The sequence below is a fragment of the Zea mays genome, chromosome 10, assembly GCF_902167145.1.
Source record: "Zea mays cultivar B73 chromosome 10, Zm-B73-REFERENCE-NAM-5.0, whole genome shotgun sequence".
Lineage (NCBI taxonomy): Eukaryota > Viridiplantae > Streptophyta > Magnoliopsida > Poales > Poaceae > Zea > Zea mays.
In genome coordinates, this window is record NC_050105.1 from 2,222,218 (window position 1) to 2,241,977 (window position 19,760).

The 19,760-nt window shown below is 44.6% G+C and overlaps 1 protein-coding gene and 1 pseudogene across 1 annotated transcript; both read right to left on the bottom strand.

Moving 5' to 3' along the window:
- Positions 1-1,259: 1,259 nt before the first annotated feature.
- Positions 1,260-3,230, bottom strand: LOC100502408 (uncharacterized). Its single transcript, NM_001196886.1, has 3 exons — positions 2,885-3,230; positions 2,377-2,714; positions 1,260-2,280 (listed from the first exon to the last, which is right to left on the bottom strand). Exons 1-3 carry the CDS (start codon positions 3,090-3,092, stop codon positions 1,399-1,401), a joined length of 1,428 nt encoding a protein of 475 aa, NP_001183815.1. The 5' UTR covers positions 3,093-3,230; the 3' UTR covers positions 1,260-1,398.
- Positions 3,231-11,460: 8,230 nt separating this feature from the next.
- Positions 11,461-18,374, bottom strand: LOC103640685 (ferredoxin--NADP reductase, leaf isozyme 1, chloroplastic-like; annotated as a pseudogene).
- Positions 18,375-19,760: the final 1,386 nt, after the last annotated feature.

The following is a 19,760-nucleotide window of genomic DNA, read 5'->3' on the forward strand; positions in this document are numbered from 1 at the left end:
CATGCTTATATCCTATACATATATTTATATTACAAACACAAGAATAAACAAGCAACCAGCAAGTGGTGTAGACATATTCGACCGGCCGGCCAGCGCGTGGGCCCCCGCCGCCGCCGCCGCCGTCGTTGTCTTTCCGGTGTCCTGCAGCCAGTAGATATGAAGCTCCTCCGGCCGGTGACGACGTTTTGCCGTGGCATTGGTCCACCGTACCAGCGCGCGCGTGGTTCAGCTAATTCGGCAGGCCCGCGTCTGTCTGTCAACGTTGAATTTATGAACAAGCTAGTAGTAGCCGACGATTAATGGCCCGTCGTCATTTGGTTGGACTTCTCGGGGAGATCAAAGTTGAGTTGGGTAGCTACTTAGCTTGTTTGTCCTGGAGTATTTTGTCTCTTTGCATTATGGACTGTCCTTTGCAGGAGAGACAAATGTCTGTTTTTAAGGCATCTCCAATTCTAAGAAGAAGAAAATAATTCGGGGTCTACAGTGGAATTTATCATGTGGAGTGTGAATCTGTGATCCACCTGTTGTTGTGATATATGGCATCTTAATTACATGTTACTGTACTCCCTCCATGTTGGAACAGAAGTCGTTTAGGACATGATTGTGTATACTAAGATGTGGTTAATTAGGATGGCATTTGTCATGTTTGCCCATATTAAATAGCTTTGCGGCTGTATATTATGGACAAAAAACTGTCTTGATTGGTTGTCACAGGTGATTCAATGCATTGAGGACAAGAGGTCTTGGGATGAACTCCCTCTCTATTAACATATGTTTTTTCCGGCGTGCTGCACAGAAAAACAAAGGGTTGGAGAGGGCAAAGCCGTATATATAAATAAAGTACTAGCATCCAAAATGACTTGCTTTGTCCGTCTCCAGAACGAGTTCTATTTCAATATAGACGGAGTACTTTGGAGCCTTAAGTTAATCGTCACGGGACACTTAAAAAATAGATGAACTCTCAGGTCTACGTACTGTATTAAGTACGGACGGAACCGTCCATGTCTACGTGGGGGAAAAAAAGGCATCAGAATTCAGCAGGAAGCAAACTAGAGTATTAGGTTAGGTATATTCCGATTCCAGCTACCTGCTGGAATGTAATTAATCTAGCCATCTTGTCACTCTCTGTCAGTCTCCATATGCAGCACATCTACGCATCCACACAAGCAACGTGCATGGGTCGTCATCATCCATTCATTGATGAGCAGAGAGCAGGCACATGAATTTCAGCACACTAATTTACAATTTAAACTAATTTTACATGAACGACACATACGGAGTATATAATAATGAAAGCAAACAAGATAGAACTCGCTGCAATTAATCTGCACGTACGCGTGCTGATCCTTCCAATGATATATCATCTCTCTCTCTCTCTCTCTCTCGATCTCTCGAGCTCTACTGCATCCCGATGTGGCTGTTGAGTAGCAGCTGCTGCTGCTGGTTCAAGTTCAAGAACGGGTTGCTGCTGCTGTAGCCGTACCCATACTGATGGAAGAAGACGCCGCTGCTGCTCGCGCTGTCCACGAGCTGCTGGCTGTCGCGGTAGCTGCTCGCTGTGGCGGTGCCGAAATGGCCGCCATGCCTCGAATCACTTGGCGGCGGCGGCTTGAGCTTCTTGGTCGTACTGAAGAAGCTGTTGCCGCCATCATCGAGGTGGTGGTGGAAGAAGGTCGGCGGTTCAGCGGCGCCGTAGTAGTCCACGGCCGTCACTCGCTTCCTCTTGTTCACACCGTTGGTGTCTGCAGGCGACGAGCTGAGTAGCACCGCCGCCGCCGCCGCGTCTACCGCAGTAGCAGCAGCAGTCGGCAACAAGTTGTCGTCGTCATAGTAGTCGTCATTACTGTTGGTGTTATTAGCTATTATTGCTTGCTGGTGCGTCGCCGACGCCGCCGGTGGGTAGTAGACCATGTGTGGCGGCGGGTCATCAGCGTGGGGGTGGGGCGCGTCGAGGAGGAGCATCTGCGAGGAGAGCGCCGCGTAGTCGATGCTGTCGAGGAGGTCGGTGAGCGAGCACGACTTGCTCAGCATCATCATCGTCTGAGGATCGTGATGAGTCGCAGCTGTTTCAGTAGAGTTGTTGTCGTTGGTGGTGATGGTGGTGGTGGTGGTGTCGCTGCTGCTGCTGTTGTCGACGACGACGAGAGCGTCTAGTTCCTCCACAGTCGTCGCTGAGCCGCCCGCCGCCGGCTCCTCCTGCTCGTGCTCATGCTCCGACGACGACGACAACTGGAAATCGTTGCTCTTCTTGTGGATCCTGCACAGCACCCAGTCGTCCAGCTGAAACCATGCGAAACGCTTCAGTCAGGTCTGGAGCCGTGCAAGCAAGTGCAATTAAAAAAAAAAGAAGAAAAAGAAAAAGAAAGTCTCACTCACCCTCATGGAGGACGACGAGGAGGAAGACACTCTGCGCCTGGTGCTGCCCTTGCAGTCGTCGTCCGCCGCGCCCGAGAGGCGGTACTCGTGCATGATCCAGTCCGTCTTGGTGCCCTTGGGCGGCCTGCCGCCGTAGAAGACGAGCGCCTTCTTGACGCCGACGACGATGTTGGCGCCGCCGTGGCTCGTGGGCGTGGACGACGACAGGATGGCCTTGTCGGTGCCGGTGGCCTTCCAGTACCCGGACCCGGCGGCGCGGTTGGGGCGGGCGCCGTTGGGGTACTTGCGGTCCCGGGGGCTGAAGAAAAACCACTCCTTGTCGCCGAACAATGCCTTGGCTGAAGAACGAACACGATACCACAGGAGGAAGAAAGAATAATTAAATCATATGAGATTCAACTGGGTGCAGATTTGGATTAGCTAGGAATAACACAACTAGTCTGAACGACTCAACTCAAGTGACAATGAACGAATAAGAGAGGGAAGAAAGAAATAAAGAATCACGTACCAGGGAGATCCCAGGGGTTGCACTGGTAGATGTTGACCTCGGCGATGATGGGGACGGGGCACGGCATGGAGGCGGCCTGCCTCATGAGGTAGTGCACCATGAGCTCCTCGTCCGTGGGGTGGAAGCGGAACCCGGCCGGGAGGTTGGGCATCACCCTACTACTACTACTAATGCCACCGCCATTGCCGCCGCCGCCGCTTCTCGGCATGGCGATCGACGCGTGTGCTGTTGGCCGGATTGCTCCCTCGCTCGCCGAGCTAGCTACACCTACCTACCTACCTACCCCTGTCGTCCGGTACAGCACGCCAAAGGGAGCTAGGAAGCAAGGATAGCTTGAAAGATCTAGAGAGGCATTGAAATTTTTGAGATGGAGGGACTGGGCCTCGCTTTTATAGGATCGAAGAGGAGGGAGGACTGGGCCGCGGGGCCGGGGCCGCGTAGTCATCGTCGAGCTGGCCTGGCTCCACGCAAGCCGTGCGTGCGGTGCGTGCCAAGGGGGGAAGAACCTGCCCTGCCCTGCCCGCCTCGGAAGATAACGAAAGCAATGGCTTGTACTGAGTGATAGATAGATAGATAGGGATGAAGACGATGGATGACGTCCGCCTACACGTGTCGACCTGCCATGACCGCCAATGATATGTGTGTCACACATCCCCAGCATGCGGCCTAGCTTGGCAGCTTTCGATTCGCGACTGCCATTTTGTTTTCGCCGATGCATGTGGCCGGGGTGCGCCCACCTCGTGGAAACCATGCGCCCCGTCAGTTCTTCTGTAATTAATACTCCCTCCGTTTCTTTTTATTAGTCGCTGGATAGTGCAAAATTGCACTATCCAGCGACTAATAAAAAGAAACGGAGGGAGTATCCATCTTTTGCTCTGCTCAAGAAGTCCTGCGGTTAGTACTAGAATCGTGCTTATCTACATATACTTTAGGGGCTGTTTAGCTCAACTTTTTTTATGGAGAATCTGACCGAGTATCGTGAACAATACGTGTGCAGAAACATGAAGTGGTCTAAAAGGTTTAGGAAAGAGATGATTACTTCTATCGTGACGTGACGGCTCAACCGATTTTGTGTTTATGTTGATTTCGAATAGGTTTTGAAGCGGACCGAAAAGATGAGGTATTTGATAGTCCGCAACAGCTTTTAATACCCAGAGTCGAAAAAAGCCAGACATACCAGGCTTAGAATCATGGGAATTGCGTCGTATCAATAGAAGGAATAGTGCAACCGTAATTTAGTTTAACTGTCAAACTAATAGAAATGGCTTCTAGTTATTGTTTTAGACAAAGAGATTAAAATGGTCCCAAGGGTTATGACCTTCGTCCCCGGACCTCCGTCAACCTTTCTCATATTAATTGCTTCGTCTAGCCTGTAGGAATACTTGAATGCAGATAATTAATACCTAGAATCAGTGTCGCTACGATGTTCATGATGGTTAAACTTTCTTGATTTTGACTAAATTTTAGAAAAAATATTAGCAATATTTATTTCTTTCAGATAAGTTTATTATGAAAATGTATTTAGTAATCTATTAACCTGAATGTTTGACTAACTATGTACCATAAATGTTATTATTTTTATATATTTTTTATTAAAATTAAAAGTGTTTGACTCCTCGAGAAGCGAGAAGTACACACTTAGGATGTGTTTGGTTGCAATGATAGAATGGGATGAGATAGGATGATCCCTTAAATAAGGTTGTTTGGTTCATGGTTAGGAATTGGGACATGACTATCCTAGTGTTGTTCCTAATTATTCCTCAAAATTGGAGAGACGAAAGAGGACGCCAGGAGACGTTCATGTCCTGCAACCAAACACATCCTTATTTTTTTGAGAGAGAGTACGTCTGGTAGAGAAGAGTCTGTAATAAAGGTGTGTTTCAGTGTTTGACTGTTACGAAGAACTGTGTTTGATTTCTCCAGTTTGGTTGAGCCTAGGCAGACTTCACAGCCGCTAAACTAATAAAAGTTTCTTTCATTTTGGTGTAGTCAACTCTCGGTTGCCATCACTCGTTCCCCACATTGTCAAGGCAACTCCACAGATCAAAACTAGCACACGTACGTGCTTGAAGAAATATACTCCTTTCGGCCGCGCGCAATTTTTTTTTTTGACATTTTGGGCTAAATGATGTCAAACCTAGGAAAGTCCAATAGCCAACCGTTTAGGGCTTTCATTTCTATCCCAATCCATATGAATTAAGGAGATTGATGAGGTTTTAATCCCTAGTAAGTCAAATCTCTCATAATCCGTATCAATCCCCTCTAATCCATATGGATTGAAAATAACCGAACAAACCCTTAGAGGGTGTTTTGTTTTTAGTGACTAATTTTAGTCCATTTATTTTATTTCATTTTAATCTCTAAATTAACAAATATAAAAATCAAAACTCTATCTTTATTTCTATATTTGTTAATTTAGGAACTAAAATGTAATAAAATGGAGAGACTAAAAGTTAGTCTCTATAAACCAAACACCCCTAATTTAGTCTGTTACAAGAAAGTCATAATTTGCAGCGCTAATACCTCTTTAGGTAAAAGTTATCAAAGGCAATGGTCCGGAGACTATATGCACAACACCTAGAAAAGTATGTATTATAAGACCATTTTGGTACCTGGGCTCATTTGTTTGATTTTGACACTCAACCATATATAGTACCGTTTAGATCTAGCATCACAACTAATGAGTATATTGTTCCTTTTTTTTGCTACTAATAATCAAGCTTGTTTTGCCTTTTTTGTGTGGTTTTGAAGGATATATGCCACTCCAGGTGTTTATATATGTTCGACAACTAGGCAGCGCCGGCCCTGGCGGGGTCGAGCAGTGCCCTCGACCAGGGCCCCCAGATTAGTGGGGTCTCACCCCATGTATTAAATAACAATATATATATATATATATATATTGTATAGATTTGTCTGTTAGCTCTATAAATTTTTAAAGATCTAATTATAAGTCAACAACACGACAGCAATAAGCAAGAATAATTAGGCATAGCATATAAATCTTGATTTCTATATTCTAGTAGTAGTACTTCATAGTCTCAGACCCAACCACCTAGGCTCTCAGCGTACAACGAGACAACGATGTTTGATGTTTCATCTCTATTTCTCGCACAGTTGTAGACAATATATACATATACTATATTTGTGTGTAATAATTTATTATTATAAAGGGTCTTCTTTATAAGTCTTGCCCTAGGCCTCTAAAATGTCAGGACCGGCACTGCAACTAGGCGATGAATGGCAGGTAGCCGCCTAGGTGAAGTCATGATCGATGTGGCCGAAAGTTCCCAACTCGTGAGAAAGTTTCAAAAGCTACCGAGAATAGGATTGGGGTATTTTAAACGAACGGGCAGGAGAGTTTAAAAAGAAAGAGGCGTACAAGAACTAAGGTTGTCTCTAGCAACTATCATATCACATTTACTATATTATCCTTTATTTTAAACTTTAATATATAAATAGTATAATTTACGGTATAAACTATCTATTTTACATAATCTGTTGTGGATAGTCTAATTAGGTGTTGCACTCGCAACAAGTGCAAAGCACTCACCAGCCAAGCCAAGGAAAGACAAAACAGTATTGGTACATGAGATATACATGTACACGAGATATTACTGCAGGTGTTCACTTGGTCCGAACGAAAGCAACAAAAGGTCCATTAATTATGGCTCCTTGTTTGGTTGATGTCATTGGGGTGACTAAAGTCACTTTTAGGTCCTGTTCCAATCTCGCGAAATAAACTTTAGCAGCTTTTTTTAGCTACTTTTAGTCATTTATAATCTAAACGGGAGAGTTAATGGTGGTAATTGAAGCTAAACTTTAGCACTTCAATTCATATAGCTAAAGTTTAGCAGAAAGCTAAAGTTTATCCCGTGAGATTGAAACGGGCCTTAATCTCTAAAAAAAACAAACATTGCGATTAAAGTGAGGTAACTAACATTTAGTTCTTTAGTCACCAAAGGGTGACTAACAGGGACTAAAGTATGATTTTTATCTCATTTATCCTCTACTCTTTCTTAGTGCAACAGATATTAATATATAGGGGTAATGTTTTTTAGTCAGGTTTAGTCAATATAACCAAATGGGATACTTTAGTCACTAAAGTTTAGTCGCTGGAAACAAATGTGGTACTTTAGTCACTAAAGTTTAGTCAGGTGACTAATGAAACGAAATGGGGATTGGGGCCTAAATAAAGCACATACTATCTGTTTACATCTAAATGCAACACACATGAAAAAGTTGAGGATTTCACGTGGTAAATAAACCATATGTCAGGTTTGCAAACAAATCAGAAGCCCGCTGGCAAATCGGAAAAACCAGTTAGAACTGGACTAGACGACAAGCTGCAAACCAGTTCCGGCCAGTTCAGAGCCAGTCAGTCAGAAACCAGATGTATATGACGTGAGTTTAGCTCTAGCTACTAGTGGGATTTATGTATGTGTGCAGCCTCAACAATCATGCATCACAGCTAGCGCACAATCCAACGTGTCATTGTAGCTTCAAAAGCGCCAACTTTTTTTCCCAGTGGAAAAACGACTGTCGTCGTCTCTTTTTTTCCCCGTGGAAAACCGTCGTCTCTGTAGCTTGACACGTATCAATTAATATTGGACACAACTGCTTTGCCGAATAATTCAACCACTCGATAAATCTTAGAAAACACTCGGCAAACTCTTTATCGAGTACGTGTGACTCTTGGCAAAGAATTCTCGGCGAAATGTACATCGATAACGGTTTTTTCTTGTCGAATATTTCTTTATGGAACGCTCGATAAAGGCTTTGCCGAACGTCACCTGTTACTCGACAAAGAAAATTCGTCGTCACGATATGAAGTGACGGACAGAGCATTTGCCGAGTGTTTTCTCTAACACTCGTCAAAGGCTCTCTCTCTTTATCGAGTGTCTGACTTACTGTTTTGGATAGTGTGCATGGTATACGTCTCCATGCACATCACGCATGAGGCTTAGTTTGGATACTCTAGTAATGAGTGGAATTGGAGTGGATTGAGGTGTATTAAGAGAGTATTTGATCTATTGGGGATTTACATCATCTCCAATCCCTTCAAAACACTCTAATCCCAGAGTATCCAAACTAAGCCTGAGGGCTAGTTTGGGTACTTTAGTAATGAAAGGGATTAGAGTGTATTGAGATGTATTGTGAGAATTTTTGATCTATTGGGGGTTTATACACTCTCCAATCCCTCCAAACCACTTCAATACTAAAGTACCCAAACTATGCCTGAAGGGGACACCGAAGCTATCCGATCCCCGGCCCTGTGTGTGCCGTGGATCGCCTACGGTTTTATTGGCTGCAGCCTGCAGCTGCTTGCAATTAGCTAGTTTTTGGACGAAGAGATGGGATGAGATCGATGGTGTGAGAGTGCTGAGTGCTCTGACGATGGGAGAAGCCAATTATCGATCCTAAAAGGCACAAAGATGCATGCATGCATGCACATGCACGAGCTATATAGCCTTTTTTCCTTTATGGATAGGTCGCATGCATGGCGTTGTACGTGCGTAAACCGAGGGTGACAACACATATGCGCATACAAATCATGTCTCTTCCTCTTCTTCTTCTAGCTCTCTCTCTATCTTTTTTCTCTATCTGAAAGAGCAGGCACACACACATGCATGTATGGATCTCGATCATGCATCCACGCAGCACGCCGGCCGACGTCTACGACGTGTAGAGCTGCGATGCTACCTGCTAGCAAGGACTGTTTGGTCATTTTCATCTTCCTTCAGGGCAGAGATCGAGAAAGAGATGGGTGTGCATGCATGTCCTTGTTGTGACACGTGGTAGGTGAGCCACCTGCCAGCCACGAGCAGCTGAGTGTGTACACATCGCAGCACGCAGCGTGCCACGTACGAGCGGCGAGTCAAACATAGTATACTAATAAGCTAACGTGGGCCATGGCTTCAGCTTACATGCTGACTCTCTAGACCAGCTACATATCACACGTAACGTAACTTGGTATTTATAAATAAACAATAATTATATAAAAAAAATCTATACCCCTGCTCTAAAAAATTGAAACTAATCATCGGACCACGCATACCTTAACATTTAGAAATAAACAATAATTATATCTAAATAAATATATCAATATATATTTAACACCTGTCTAGTAATAATATAATAACGGCTGCACACGTACGTACTCTGCACTGTTTGTTCAAACACGCAATGGAAAGGTAAATAAAGCCCAAAAGTAGCTTTTGGCACGTGCGCAAAACGTGTCCATACATTTGTTGTCCTTCCCACATATAGATTCCCAGTACATCCCACTCCCAGCAGGGTCTTATCCACTCCACTCCAGTCGTCCACAATTTTGTAAAACTACCCTACTAGCAACCAACACGCTGGCCTTGTACCTTAATTTGCAAATAAACGTAGCACTCAGCATTTACGTATTAAAAAAAATCTACATGTAAGCATCTGCGCCCTCTAGATACCGTGTAAAACTCTACTCCTTAGTACGAATCAAAATGTTGCTGGCTCTGACGCTGGAACTTTCAAAAAAACATTGTTTAGCGTATTTAAGATGTGTAAAAAATCAATGTTTTTTTATATAGAACAATTATATTAAACTTTTTATATTTAAACTCTCTTTTAATTACCCTAACGTTCGATTGAGGCGAAGCTATTGAATATTACAATGAGGGTGTTTAAATGTACTAGAGCTAATAGTTAGTTGACTAAAAAAACTGCTAGTGGAATTAGCTAGCTAACAAATAGTTACTAAAAAATGGCTAATAGTTGAACTATTAGCTAGGGTGTTTGGATGTCTCCAACTAGTTTCAGATATAAACTATTAGCTCTAATACATTCAAACACCTTCTACTGTAAACGCATACATTAGCGTTATCAAATCATTCAAACCCCCCATGAGCAATTTTAATTTTTGATGGCAGGAACGGCGTGTAGGATCCGACATGCACACCAAAACGGGAAGCTAGGAATGACAACCTCACTCGGTAGTCCTAAATCCTAATGATTGATTGATCGTGCTCGATCGACCTCCTAATGAGTAGTATTACTAGTCTCGCTGATGCCTAGACACATAATATAATGCTATATATATATATATATATATATATATATATATATATATATATATATATATATATATATATATATATATATATATATATATATATATATATATATAGTGCAACGACATATAGTAGTAGGCTCTAGCTTTTATTATCATTGTTTGTAGGCTAACAAGCAAACTAGCAATTGATTAGTAATCCTAATACTAGTACTAGGTGTGTGCCCGTGCGTTGCAACGGGAGTACGCTGGGATGAGCATCGACACATATCTAATCGGATCTTATATTTCCTTGGGGGTCTAGAGAAAATTTACTCGAAAACTAAATATGTTAAGACCTGAACATGTGTTACCCTTATGCCGCATCAGCACACTATTCCGCGCTTGTATGAGTCTTATTAATTTACATGTCTCGTGCATAGTCTCTCATGTCTCGGTAGCAGTATCAGATTCCTTCAACCGTGGTCAAACCAACTGAAAGATTACAGAACAGTGGGAAAACGAACTCACTATAAGTCAAGACCTTTTTGTTCTACACTTCTCCTTTACATAAGCAACATATATATTTTCTTATCATTTCCAGACAACAACTCTAACAGAAATTTCAAATCCAAGAACAACAACCAGTGTAATGAGATATCTGTAATGAGATATCTACTCTTGTAAAACTGACAATATAAACTGTTAAGGACAAATATTCAAGACCTCCTGCTTTAATTCTCAAGAAATTAATAGATAAGTAGTCCAGATGAGCTGCCATCTCAGGAACAACGTCGTCACCCCACACATCTGCTCGCCCACAAACCTGGTTGTGAATCTGATGTCAAATGGTTTTGCTTCACACTTGATCCGCAAACTGTCTCAACTGAACCATAAAACCCTCCCTTAACCACAGGAAATGATGTGTTTTACCTGCTTGTAACCTTGCCCAATGAACCGGGCAAGGTTACAAGCTGATGGAGTAGATGTAGAATTGTCACGGCTACTGACAATAACAGCATCGCCTCCTTCTGAAGGAGTGTCAACTGCGAGGATCTCATCAGAAGCAGCTGCGGAGTTCCCCAGAAGAGGAGCACCTTGAATGTACCTGCGATACGATCAAGAGATGGTATGATGCATGAACCGTGAAGGTATGTGGTCACAAAAAACGAGGACAGTCTGGAACCTGCACCTATCTCATCTGTTAAAACATTTAAAAAAATAAGAAAACCCTTAAATCCTAGCCTGAAGAAACCCTCAAATTTTTTATATTGTTTTATATCAACCTGGCTAAACTTGAGATTGTTCGACTATATACTATACCAGGGGTTTGAGTTCATTTGGAGTACACAATCACACCAATGCTGCATATGCAAGATAACATGTACTCCCCTATGTTCCAAATTACAAGTTCTTTTAGCTTGTCTAGATACATACTAAAAGCTATATATATCTAAATGTGTAGCAAAAGCTACGTACCTAGAAAAGCCAGAAAGAACTATAGTTTGGAACGGATGGAGTAGCATGTTAAAAAGGATAATAAAGATTTCAAGAACAGACGAATCATTCTGAATGTCATGTGAGGATCTGGGATGTAGCAAACATAAAAATTGGGGGCAGTTTAACATAATTCATTCGTTTTCACAGTGCTCTAACGCTACACAGGGAAACCAAAAGTAGAACCTCAGTCAATACATTATGTGTAGAGATAGAAAACTCTGAAACTTCATGCGCCATAATTGATGACCAGACACATGCTCATCCAACTGGGGCCCAAGAGGCAGGAAAGAATAATGAGCTGTAGCAAACAGGAGGAAGCATAAGCAAGTTAGAACCTGACCCTTTTATAAAAAAAGTTAGAACATGACACGGTCGATGTCAACTGTCATCATCTGATAAAAAATTCAATTTAGTTGACCTGTAAGCATAAGCAAGTTAGAACCCGACCCTTTTATAAAAAAGTTAGAACATGACACATGCTCACCTTAAGCTCGCTGTTGCTTTTTCTCAATAGCTTTCTTCCATCGCTTTTGATCAAGCGCCAATGTCATGTCTTGCCAACTGAGATAAATGGTATCATATGTCAATCAACATGTATCGGGCCGATAAAACAGCAGAATGTTAATAAAAGGGTCTTCGTACATACGTACATAACACGAAGAGAGAATTTATAAGCAAATATACAGTTCATTCACAACAGGGAGAAAATATTTCTTATGCTTCTCGGATGCTAAAAATAACACTGCAAACCATTCATTCCTTAAGAATGAAATTATGGTCCATGAAACCTTAGCAAATTCAGATTACAAGATGCTTTATGGTGCAAGATGAAAATAGTATTCAAGTCTCAACACCCAAGACTCAGATCACAAGCCTAAAATTTGGGAGGTATCATAACGAGAATTAGATTAAAATGCAGAAGAGATGATCCAAACACTTATACACATGGGAACTTGCTGCCATAAAGTTCTGTAAAACCTATAGATAGTCTACAAAAACCATGCAAGTTCTTAAAAAAGTTACCAATGGAAAAATGCAAAAAATATGAGAACCTTTTTAAATATAATTTTCACATATAGAAACGACACATAATATGTCAGTCCTATTGGTTAATCTAATAATACTCTGAATTTCAACAATAACAGTCAAGTTAGGAGGAGTATAGGTGTTTGACATATCGGGGTGTCAGTATGCAAGCTCTCTAAACGTCTCTGTATTGTAGAAACCATTTATATAGATGAGTGAACATTATCAAGAACCTTATGATATAAATACTCTGATACATTATTATGGTTCAATAGTATGTGTGTCATCGCTACTGATCTCAATCAGAATTCATTCTGCAGCTGCTTCAATGGTGTCTGCCAGGATAACCTGCAAGCATGCACGCATCTATTAAAACACATGTAGCACAGTAAATTTTGTATGTCATGTAAATCACGCTGAATTTGTTGCCCACAAACCTGGTCTGAATCTAATGTCAAATGGTTTTGCTTCACACTTGATCCGCAAACTGTCTCAACTGAACCATAAAACCCTCCCTTAACCACGGGAAATGATGTGTTTTACCTGCTTGTAACCTTGCCCAACGAACCGGGCTCGCCACGAGACAGCTGATGGAGTAGATGTAGAATTGTCACTGCTACTGACAATAACAGCATCGCCTCCTTCTGAAGGAGTGTCAACTGTGAGGATCTCATCAGAAGCAGCTGCGGAGTTCCCCAGAAGAGGAGCACCTTGAATGTACCTGCGGTACGATCAAGAGATGGTATGATGCATGAACCGTGAAGGTATGTGGTCACAAAAAACGAGGACATGCTGGAACCTGCACCTATCTCATCTGTTAAAACATTAAAAAAATAAGAAAACCCTCAAATCCTAGCCTGAAGAAAGGTACCTTCCAGCAATGCACACGTATCTTAATTCTGGTGTATAAACTGCTGGAGCACAATTCTCCTCGACGTAGTTCATTGTAGTGTTGAAGAAAACATGATCTGAAAGCACCTTCAAATCAATAAGCATTTCACAAAAAAGAGTGCTTGCAAGAAATGAGAGTTCGCAAGTGCCACAAACATAGTATTGAAATAATAGTATTGAAATATTACTGTTCAAATCAGTGATGTTGCTGATAATGCATTTAGTGGGGACATATTTTCTGGTATAGGCTTTTTAGTTACTCTGAACCAGCTGTATGTTCAGAACAACAACTTCATCGTGTGCTGAGGGTGGCGAAGCAACAACAGAAATTACGGACTGCTGAGGCTTAGCTACTCGCTTCAAAAACCTTGCCACAACGATTATGTGCAGTTACCACTCCCTTAGCACCTGCTCCCCTCCTTCTCTCCCTTTCCTATCTCTTACCACTGTCCACTGGAATCCTATAGTTCACACTTCACAGGATGTATGTAGATTGCATAGTTCACACTTACCAAGACCGATTAGGCGTCCTAATCGTTACCCTAATCACGATTAGGCGCCTGGTTGGTCCTATAGCACGACCAGCTGGTCGCCCGACTTGTAATCACTTCTATCAATGCTAACACATTCGAGAAATGTATCAATGCTTAAAGGCAAACAAAAGGTTGGATGGGCATCGCGGATACATACCTATGATAGCACCACAATGCATATTTGCATACGGTTCCTCACCAGTCAAGAGCTTCCATAAAACTATCCCAAAAGAGAACACATCCACCTGCATGTGTAAAACCAAATATTTGCCCCTGGAACCGAATCACCTGCCACCCACTCCAAGTCCAAGCCTTGCATCCCTGGAAAGAGAATAGAAATTTTCAGAAACAACGTGGCGAGAAACACTGCTCAGATTTATGAAAAGAATGCAGAGAGTGGACACACAAAAAAGAAAGGTACTTGTCGCCGCCGCCGCTGGCCGCGGGGACGACCACACTGGGGCTGCTCCATCCGATGGAACCGTGATGGGCGACGGTGTCGGGCTCGGCCAGACCTGGCATGGCGACCGGCGCGCAAGTAGGTTGCCGGCCGTGCAGCAGCGGCATGGCGGTCGCGCTGCTACCACCGGCTACCGAGCTCTGCTGCTGCTGCTGCATGGCGAAGTGGCGCCTCGGGTACATCAGCGGCAGCCCAACAGCCAGCCCAAGCTTCTGGACCTTGAGGAAGTATTTCTGGGCGTGGCTCCGTATCTGCGGCGCGCATTGTGTCGTGTTGATTCAGAGCTGAGTTTCAGTTCTTGGACATGTACGAGTACGAACGCGCGCGCGCACTCAAACATATCTTTGATCAGCAGCTAATATTCGGTACCTGGACCGTCGTCTTGGTGCCGACATGCTCCTCGATCTTCTTCCAGTCGCATCCAAACCTGAGAAGAGAAAACAGATAACTCAATGACCATCAAGTCCACTCATCATGTCCTTGGTAATAGAGGTTATAGAAACAAGCATAAAAAGGATCAAGTGTGATCAAGGTATTAGTACCGCAAAAACATGGTATTTCAAATAAGATGTGATCAAGCAGAGGCAAGCAGAACATATAACATAGCAATAAAATTCTACTTTTAATCAGATGACAACTATCTTAATCTTAGAGCTGCTTAATCTTGTCTTGCAAACCCTGGACACATCGAGTTATTGTAAATATTGAACTTTGTTGGCTTTACCTGCAGAGGCAACAATCAGGGTCAAATAATAACTTGTACTATTGTATCATCTGCGTTATCAAGCAAGACGATCAATACTGGAGAAATACAGAGTAGAGTGTGTGTGCAATACTGGAGAGCAGAATATTCCTGCAAATATAGTACGCAGTTGCTGTTCGCCTTTTTCTTATGCATGCTTCTGCATTAGCATAATAACTATAAATTTACTGCACAGGAAAAAAGAAGAAACACGATAAATGTGCAGGAAAAAAAGAGAGGGACAGTATGGTCTATGATATTGCAGTAAGCTTGTTGTGTAACTTCTGTTGGTTGTCAGGGGCAAATGTTCATTGTGTAGGGTATCAGTTTCGATGCAAAATAAAATAAAATTTTCTCTAGGATTGTCATAAACCAAAACTTAAAAATAATATATCTACAAGATCTTTGCAAATCAAAAAAAAATGTGGGGACAGAAATTCTTGGGCACTTGATCACATTACTCATACAAAAAATCGAATAGGCATAATATTAAGAGTACTTATACAAATCTATAAACAGAGACTGCCATAGTAAAAAAACGCAGAACACACTCACTATCTACATTATATACGCAGTACACCCTGGCCTCACTTACAGATACGCACAACACAAAATGTCACCTGCAAAATTCAGCGGTTAGTAGACCTCCACATTCCATTGATCTCCCCTCTTCAGCTGCTTCTTGTAGTCGAACCAGTCGATTCTTGACATTTAAGTAAGCAATATATGCCACACAAGTCTCAGCGCCACCATCAATTTCACAGCAAGAGCTCATACCTTCAGGGTCAGCATCGTTTGGTTCCTGATATCTCCATGGAGAGTGAGATGGAAAGGGAAAGAGAGAAACAAATAAAGCGCAGAAAGGATCATCAAGGCCACAATTTGATGACCCGGCCTGTGGTATTGAGACCGCCCTTGATGTGATGACTTTGTCCAGAAAGTAGACCTAGCTAGCTAGACAAGGTAGTTCTTTGTCATGACCTGCTGCTCATTGTCTGATTGTTTACTCATCATTCAGTAAAGCTATGGTTGTTACAAACATCATCAGTTAAAGGGAAAGAAACACCAGCTATGAGCTATAGCTAGACAGTAATAATAATAATAGAACACTAAGCAACAATAATGGCTGCCACATTTCCTTCCGCCTGAAGATGTTCTTCTGCCGCCGTACGGTTGTCTCTGTAGCCAATGTTGAATTTGAACACTCAGGTTTTCTGCCATCAGAAGCACAAGCAGGTGCTGAGCTGAAGGAGAAGGCGAGCGCACAGTATCTGTACCAGACCACCTGCAGCGACAGGAAGGAAGCGCGCACCCGAAAATCGCATGCGTTGTTGCTCCCAAATAAGGCCCCCAAAGTCTCGGTAGAATCATTGCAAAAATTTCGGGTGCATCGAATCCAAACTGTTTCAGCGAACACAATGAAAACATGAGGCGAAAGGGTCGTCGGAGATATAAAGCGAAACAGCCTTTTTACTGTGCTTAGAAGGTACCGTACCAATAAAAGTTATTTTCAGATCAAGGAAGTGAGAGAAGTCTAACTTAATTTCGTCATATGCAGACCTGCTTGATCTACCATTCACATTATTATATTTGAGAGATTCTTGATCCAACTGTTTGAGCGAACACAACAAAAACATGAATGGATCGAAAGGGTCATCGGAGAGATCAAGTGCAAATTAATAGCCCTTTTGCTGTGCTTAAAAGTGACCGAATATTTTTGAGATGAAGCTAGGAAGTATATGGCTTAGTTTCGTCATCTGCACACCTGCTGCTTTATATATCTACTTTATTTGGAACTAAGGGTTCAAAATTAAAGATTATTTGCATACCGTCTTTTTCAGCCAGCGATACCATAATGTCATCGATACCGTTCTCCATGCCTTTCAGCCCACACATGTAGACGTAGGTGTTGTCCTTCTTCAGGAGCTCCCACAATTCCTCTTTGTACTCCGCCATCCGGGTCTGGATGTACATCCTCTCCCCCGCCGCGTTCGTCTGCTCCCGGCTGACGGCGTAGTCGACCCGGAAGTTCTCCGACGCTCTCTCCTTCATCTTCCTGAACTCCTGAATAATGCACAAGAGCACCTTGTAGAGATCGATGTACTGACCTCCTTGTACAGATCGATGTACTGACCTCCTTGTAGAGCAACGAGCTGCTCGTTGGAACACCCAGGAAGAGCTAGCCCAGACCTTTGAACTGCACAAGAGCGGCTCACACATTATTTGCCATTCTCTGTCCAGTGTGTGAACTTTACAACACCGCTACCTGTAACTTGTACTCGTCATGCTTCTCAAAGAACATCTTCCACAGTAACGATCGGAACGGAGCGATACCTGTACCGGTGGCAAGCTGGAAGCAATTGGCAAGCATGACTGTAATTAAAATCTCTGGTTGTCGTCAGTGTGTATGTAAGGTACTGGACTGGAGTCGGCTCTGAAGCTTACCATTATAATGGTAGCGTTGGGGTCTTTGGGCATCAACATTTCTTTGCCGACTGGTCCTGTTATCTGGACGTTATCACCTGACTGCAGATCACCTGCATTATGATATGAGCACGCACAGGGGAACACGCTGGATCAGATATTCGGGTGCCAATCAAGTCAGATCAGGATTTGTAGAAGAAGATTGTGTGCTGACCTACCGTGGCAGCCGCATTCCTGCCCCTTATCCTCCTATCTGATGGCACGCGGCTCCCGCCTCTCCTCCGACACTCCTCCGCCTCCGCATCATCGTCCGAGCCACACCGCCTAGCGTCCTCGGCGGAGCAGAACAGCGCCTTCCGCGCCCCGGCCCTGCCGCCAAAGCGCAGCCACGATGGGGACTGCGAGCCAGGGCGGAGCGCTGGGGAACCACCAAGCCGAAGCACAAAGGGCATGGCAGCGGCGTCGTCAGTGACGGTGAGGGAGAGCCTAGGCATCGACGTCGGCGGCAGCAGAGGTTATCAATGTGGTTGGTCGCTAGGGTTTTTGGGTTGGGGGTTTTGGTCATCCCTTGTGAGTTGTGAGCCAGCGTGGGGAGCGCGCACGGTAGCCGGGAGGCTCCTCCATGGCGCGTGCTACGACGGCGGCTGTGCCTAGGCGGGCGTGGAATCGCGGCGGGCGGCCGTGACTCGCGGCGGGAGGACGGGCGGGCGCGACGTGCGCGTGACCCACGCGCGTTGGGCGGGGAATCACGGCTGGGTGGGGGCGGGCGACGGGATCCTCGGCGGGGGAATCGCGTCTGGGTGGGGGGGCGGGCGGGCGGCGGTATCCTCGGCGGCGGTTGTCTGCCGTGCCCGCGCGGGATCCGCGGGAGGCTGGGGAGAGCGGGGGCAGTCTACAGATGACGCTTAATAGTTGTAGAGATATATAGCATGCATATCATTTAAGGAAACCATGAGAATTAGTCCTAATTTATCCAACTGGCTCATATGGTCATATAAAAGATGAAATAAGGTCAACAACCAAGCTTGGGATTAGGGAGCCACCCTTTTCATAAAACGACCTCCTCTAATCTGAAATGTAGTGATTTCTCTTCCCACTTTCTCGTTCTAATTTTTGGCCAAAGAAAGATCCTTATATATAACTGATCACTACAGCAGTTACCTGTATCCAGTTGAGCGGAAGAGCCCATAGATGGGCGTTGCACTTAAGTGCCGGACCGTATATAAGGTCGTGCAAAACAAGAATCAGTAACAAGCAAACTAGCTTTTATTATCATTGTTTGTAGGCAACGACATATAGTAGTAGGCTCTAGCTTTTATTATCATTGTTTGTAGGCTAACAAGCAAACTAGCAATTAATTAGTAATCCTAATATAAGACTAGTATATATAGCATGCATATCATTTAAGGAAACCATGAGAATTAGTCCTAATTTATCCAACTGGCTCATCACTATAGGAATCAGGAAGATTCCCGTCAGCCATTTTAATTCCCGTCGGCCTTTGCTCAGGCCGACGGGAATTAGCTAACTTCCGTCGGCTTAAAGCCAGCCCACGGGCTTTATTTTAACTCTCGTCGGCCCAGCCGTCAGCCGACGACCTTTATCTTAACTCCCGTCGGCCCAGCCGCCAGCCGACGGGAATTAGTTAACTCCCGTCGGCCCTGACGCCAGCCGACGGGAATTAATGCTTTATGTGCCGGCAGTCATCCCGCGCGGCTCATTTCCTCTCTTCTCTCCGTTTCCAAGCCTCATACGCCGCCGCCGGAGAAACGCCGCCCCCCGACGCCGGCCGCCGCCCACCACCGCCCCGGCCAGCCGTCCCGCGGCCTAGGAGCGCGCCCACCACCGCCCCGGGAGCGCCGCCCGCAACCGCCACCGCCCCGGAGCGCCGTCCGCCGCGCCGCCTCCGCCCCCGTAGCGCCGCTCGTCGCCCGCCCACGCCCCCGGAGCGCCGCCCACCCACGCCCCCGGAGCGCCGCCCGCTCCCGGAGCAACGACCGCCACCCGCCCCGCCTCCGGAGCGCCGTCCGCCGCGCCGCTGGCCCCGGAGCGCCGTCTGCAGCCCGTCCCCGTTGCGCCGCCCGCCCCCGAAGCGTCGCCCGCTGCTCGCCGCCACCAACGCCGCCGCCGCGGAGCGCCGCAGCCGCCCCGGACCGTTAAGGTATATTATTGTTTGAATTATTTAATGTAAATGAGAGTGTTATTGTTAAATGTGTGTATAAATGTTTATTTTCGTCGGTTTTTTATGACCGACGGGAGTTAACTTTCAT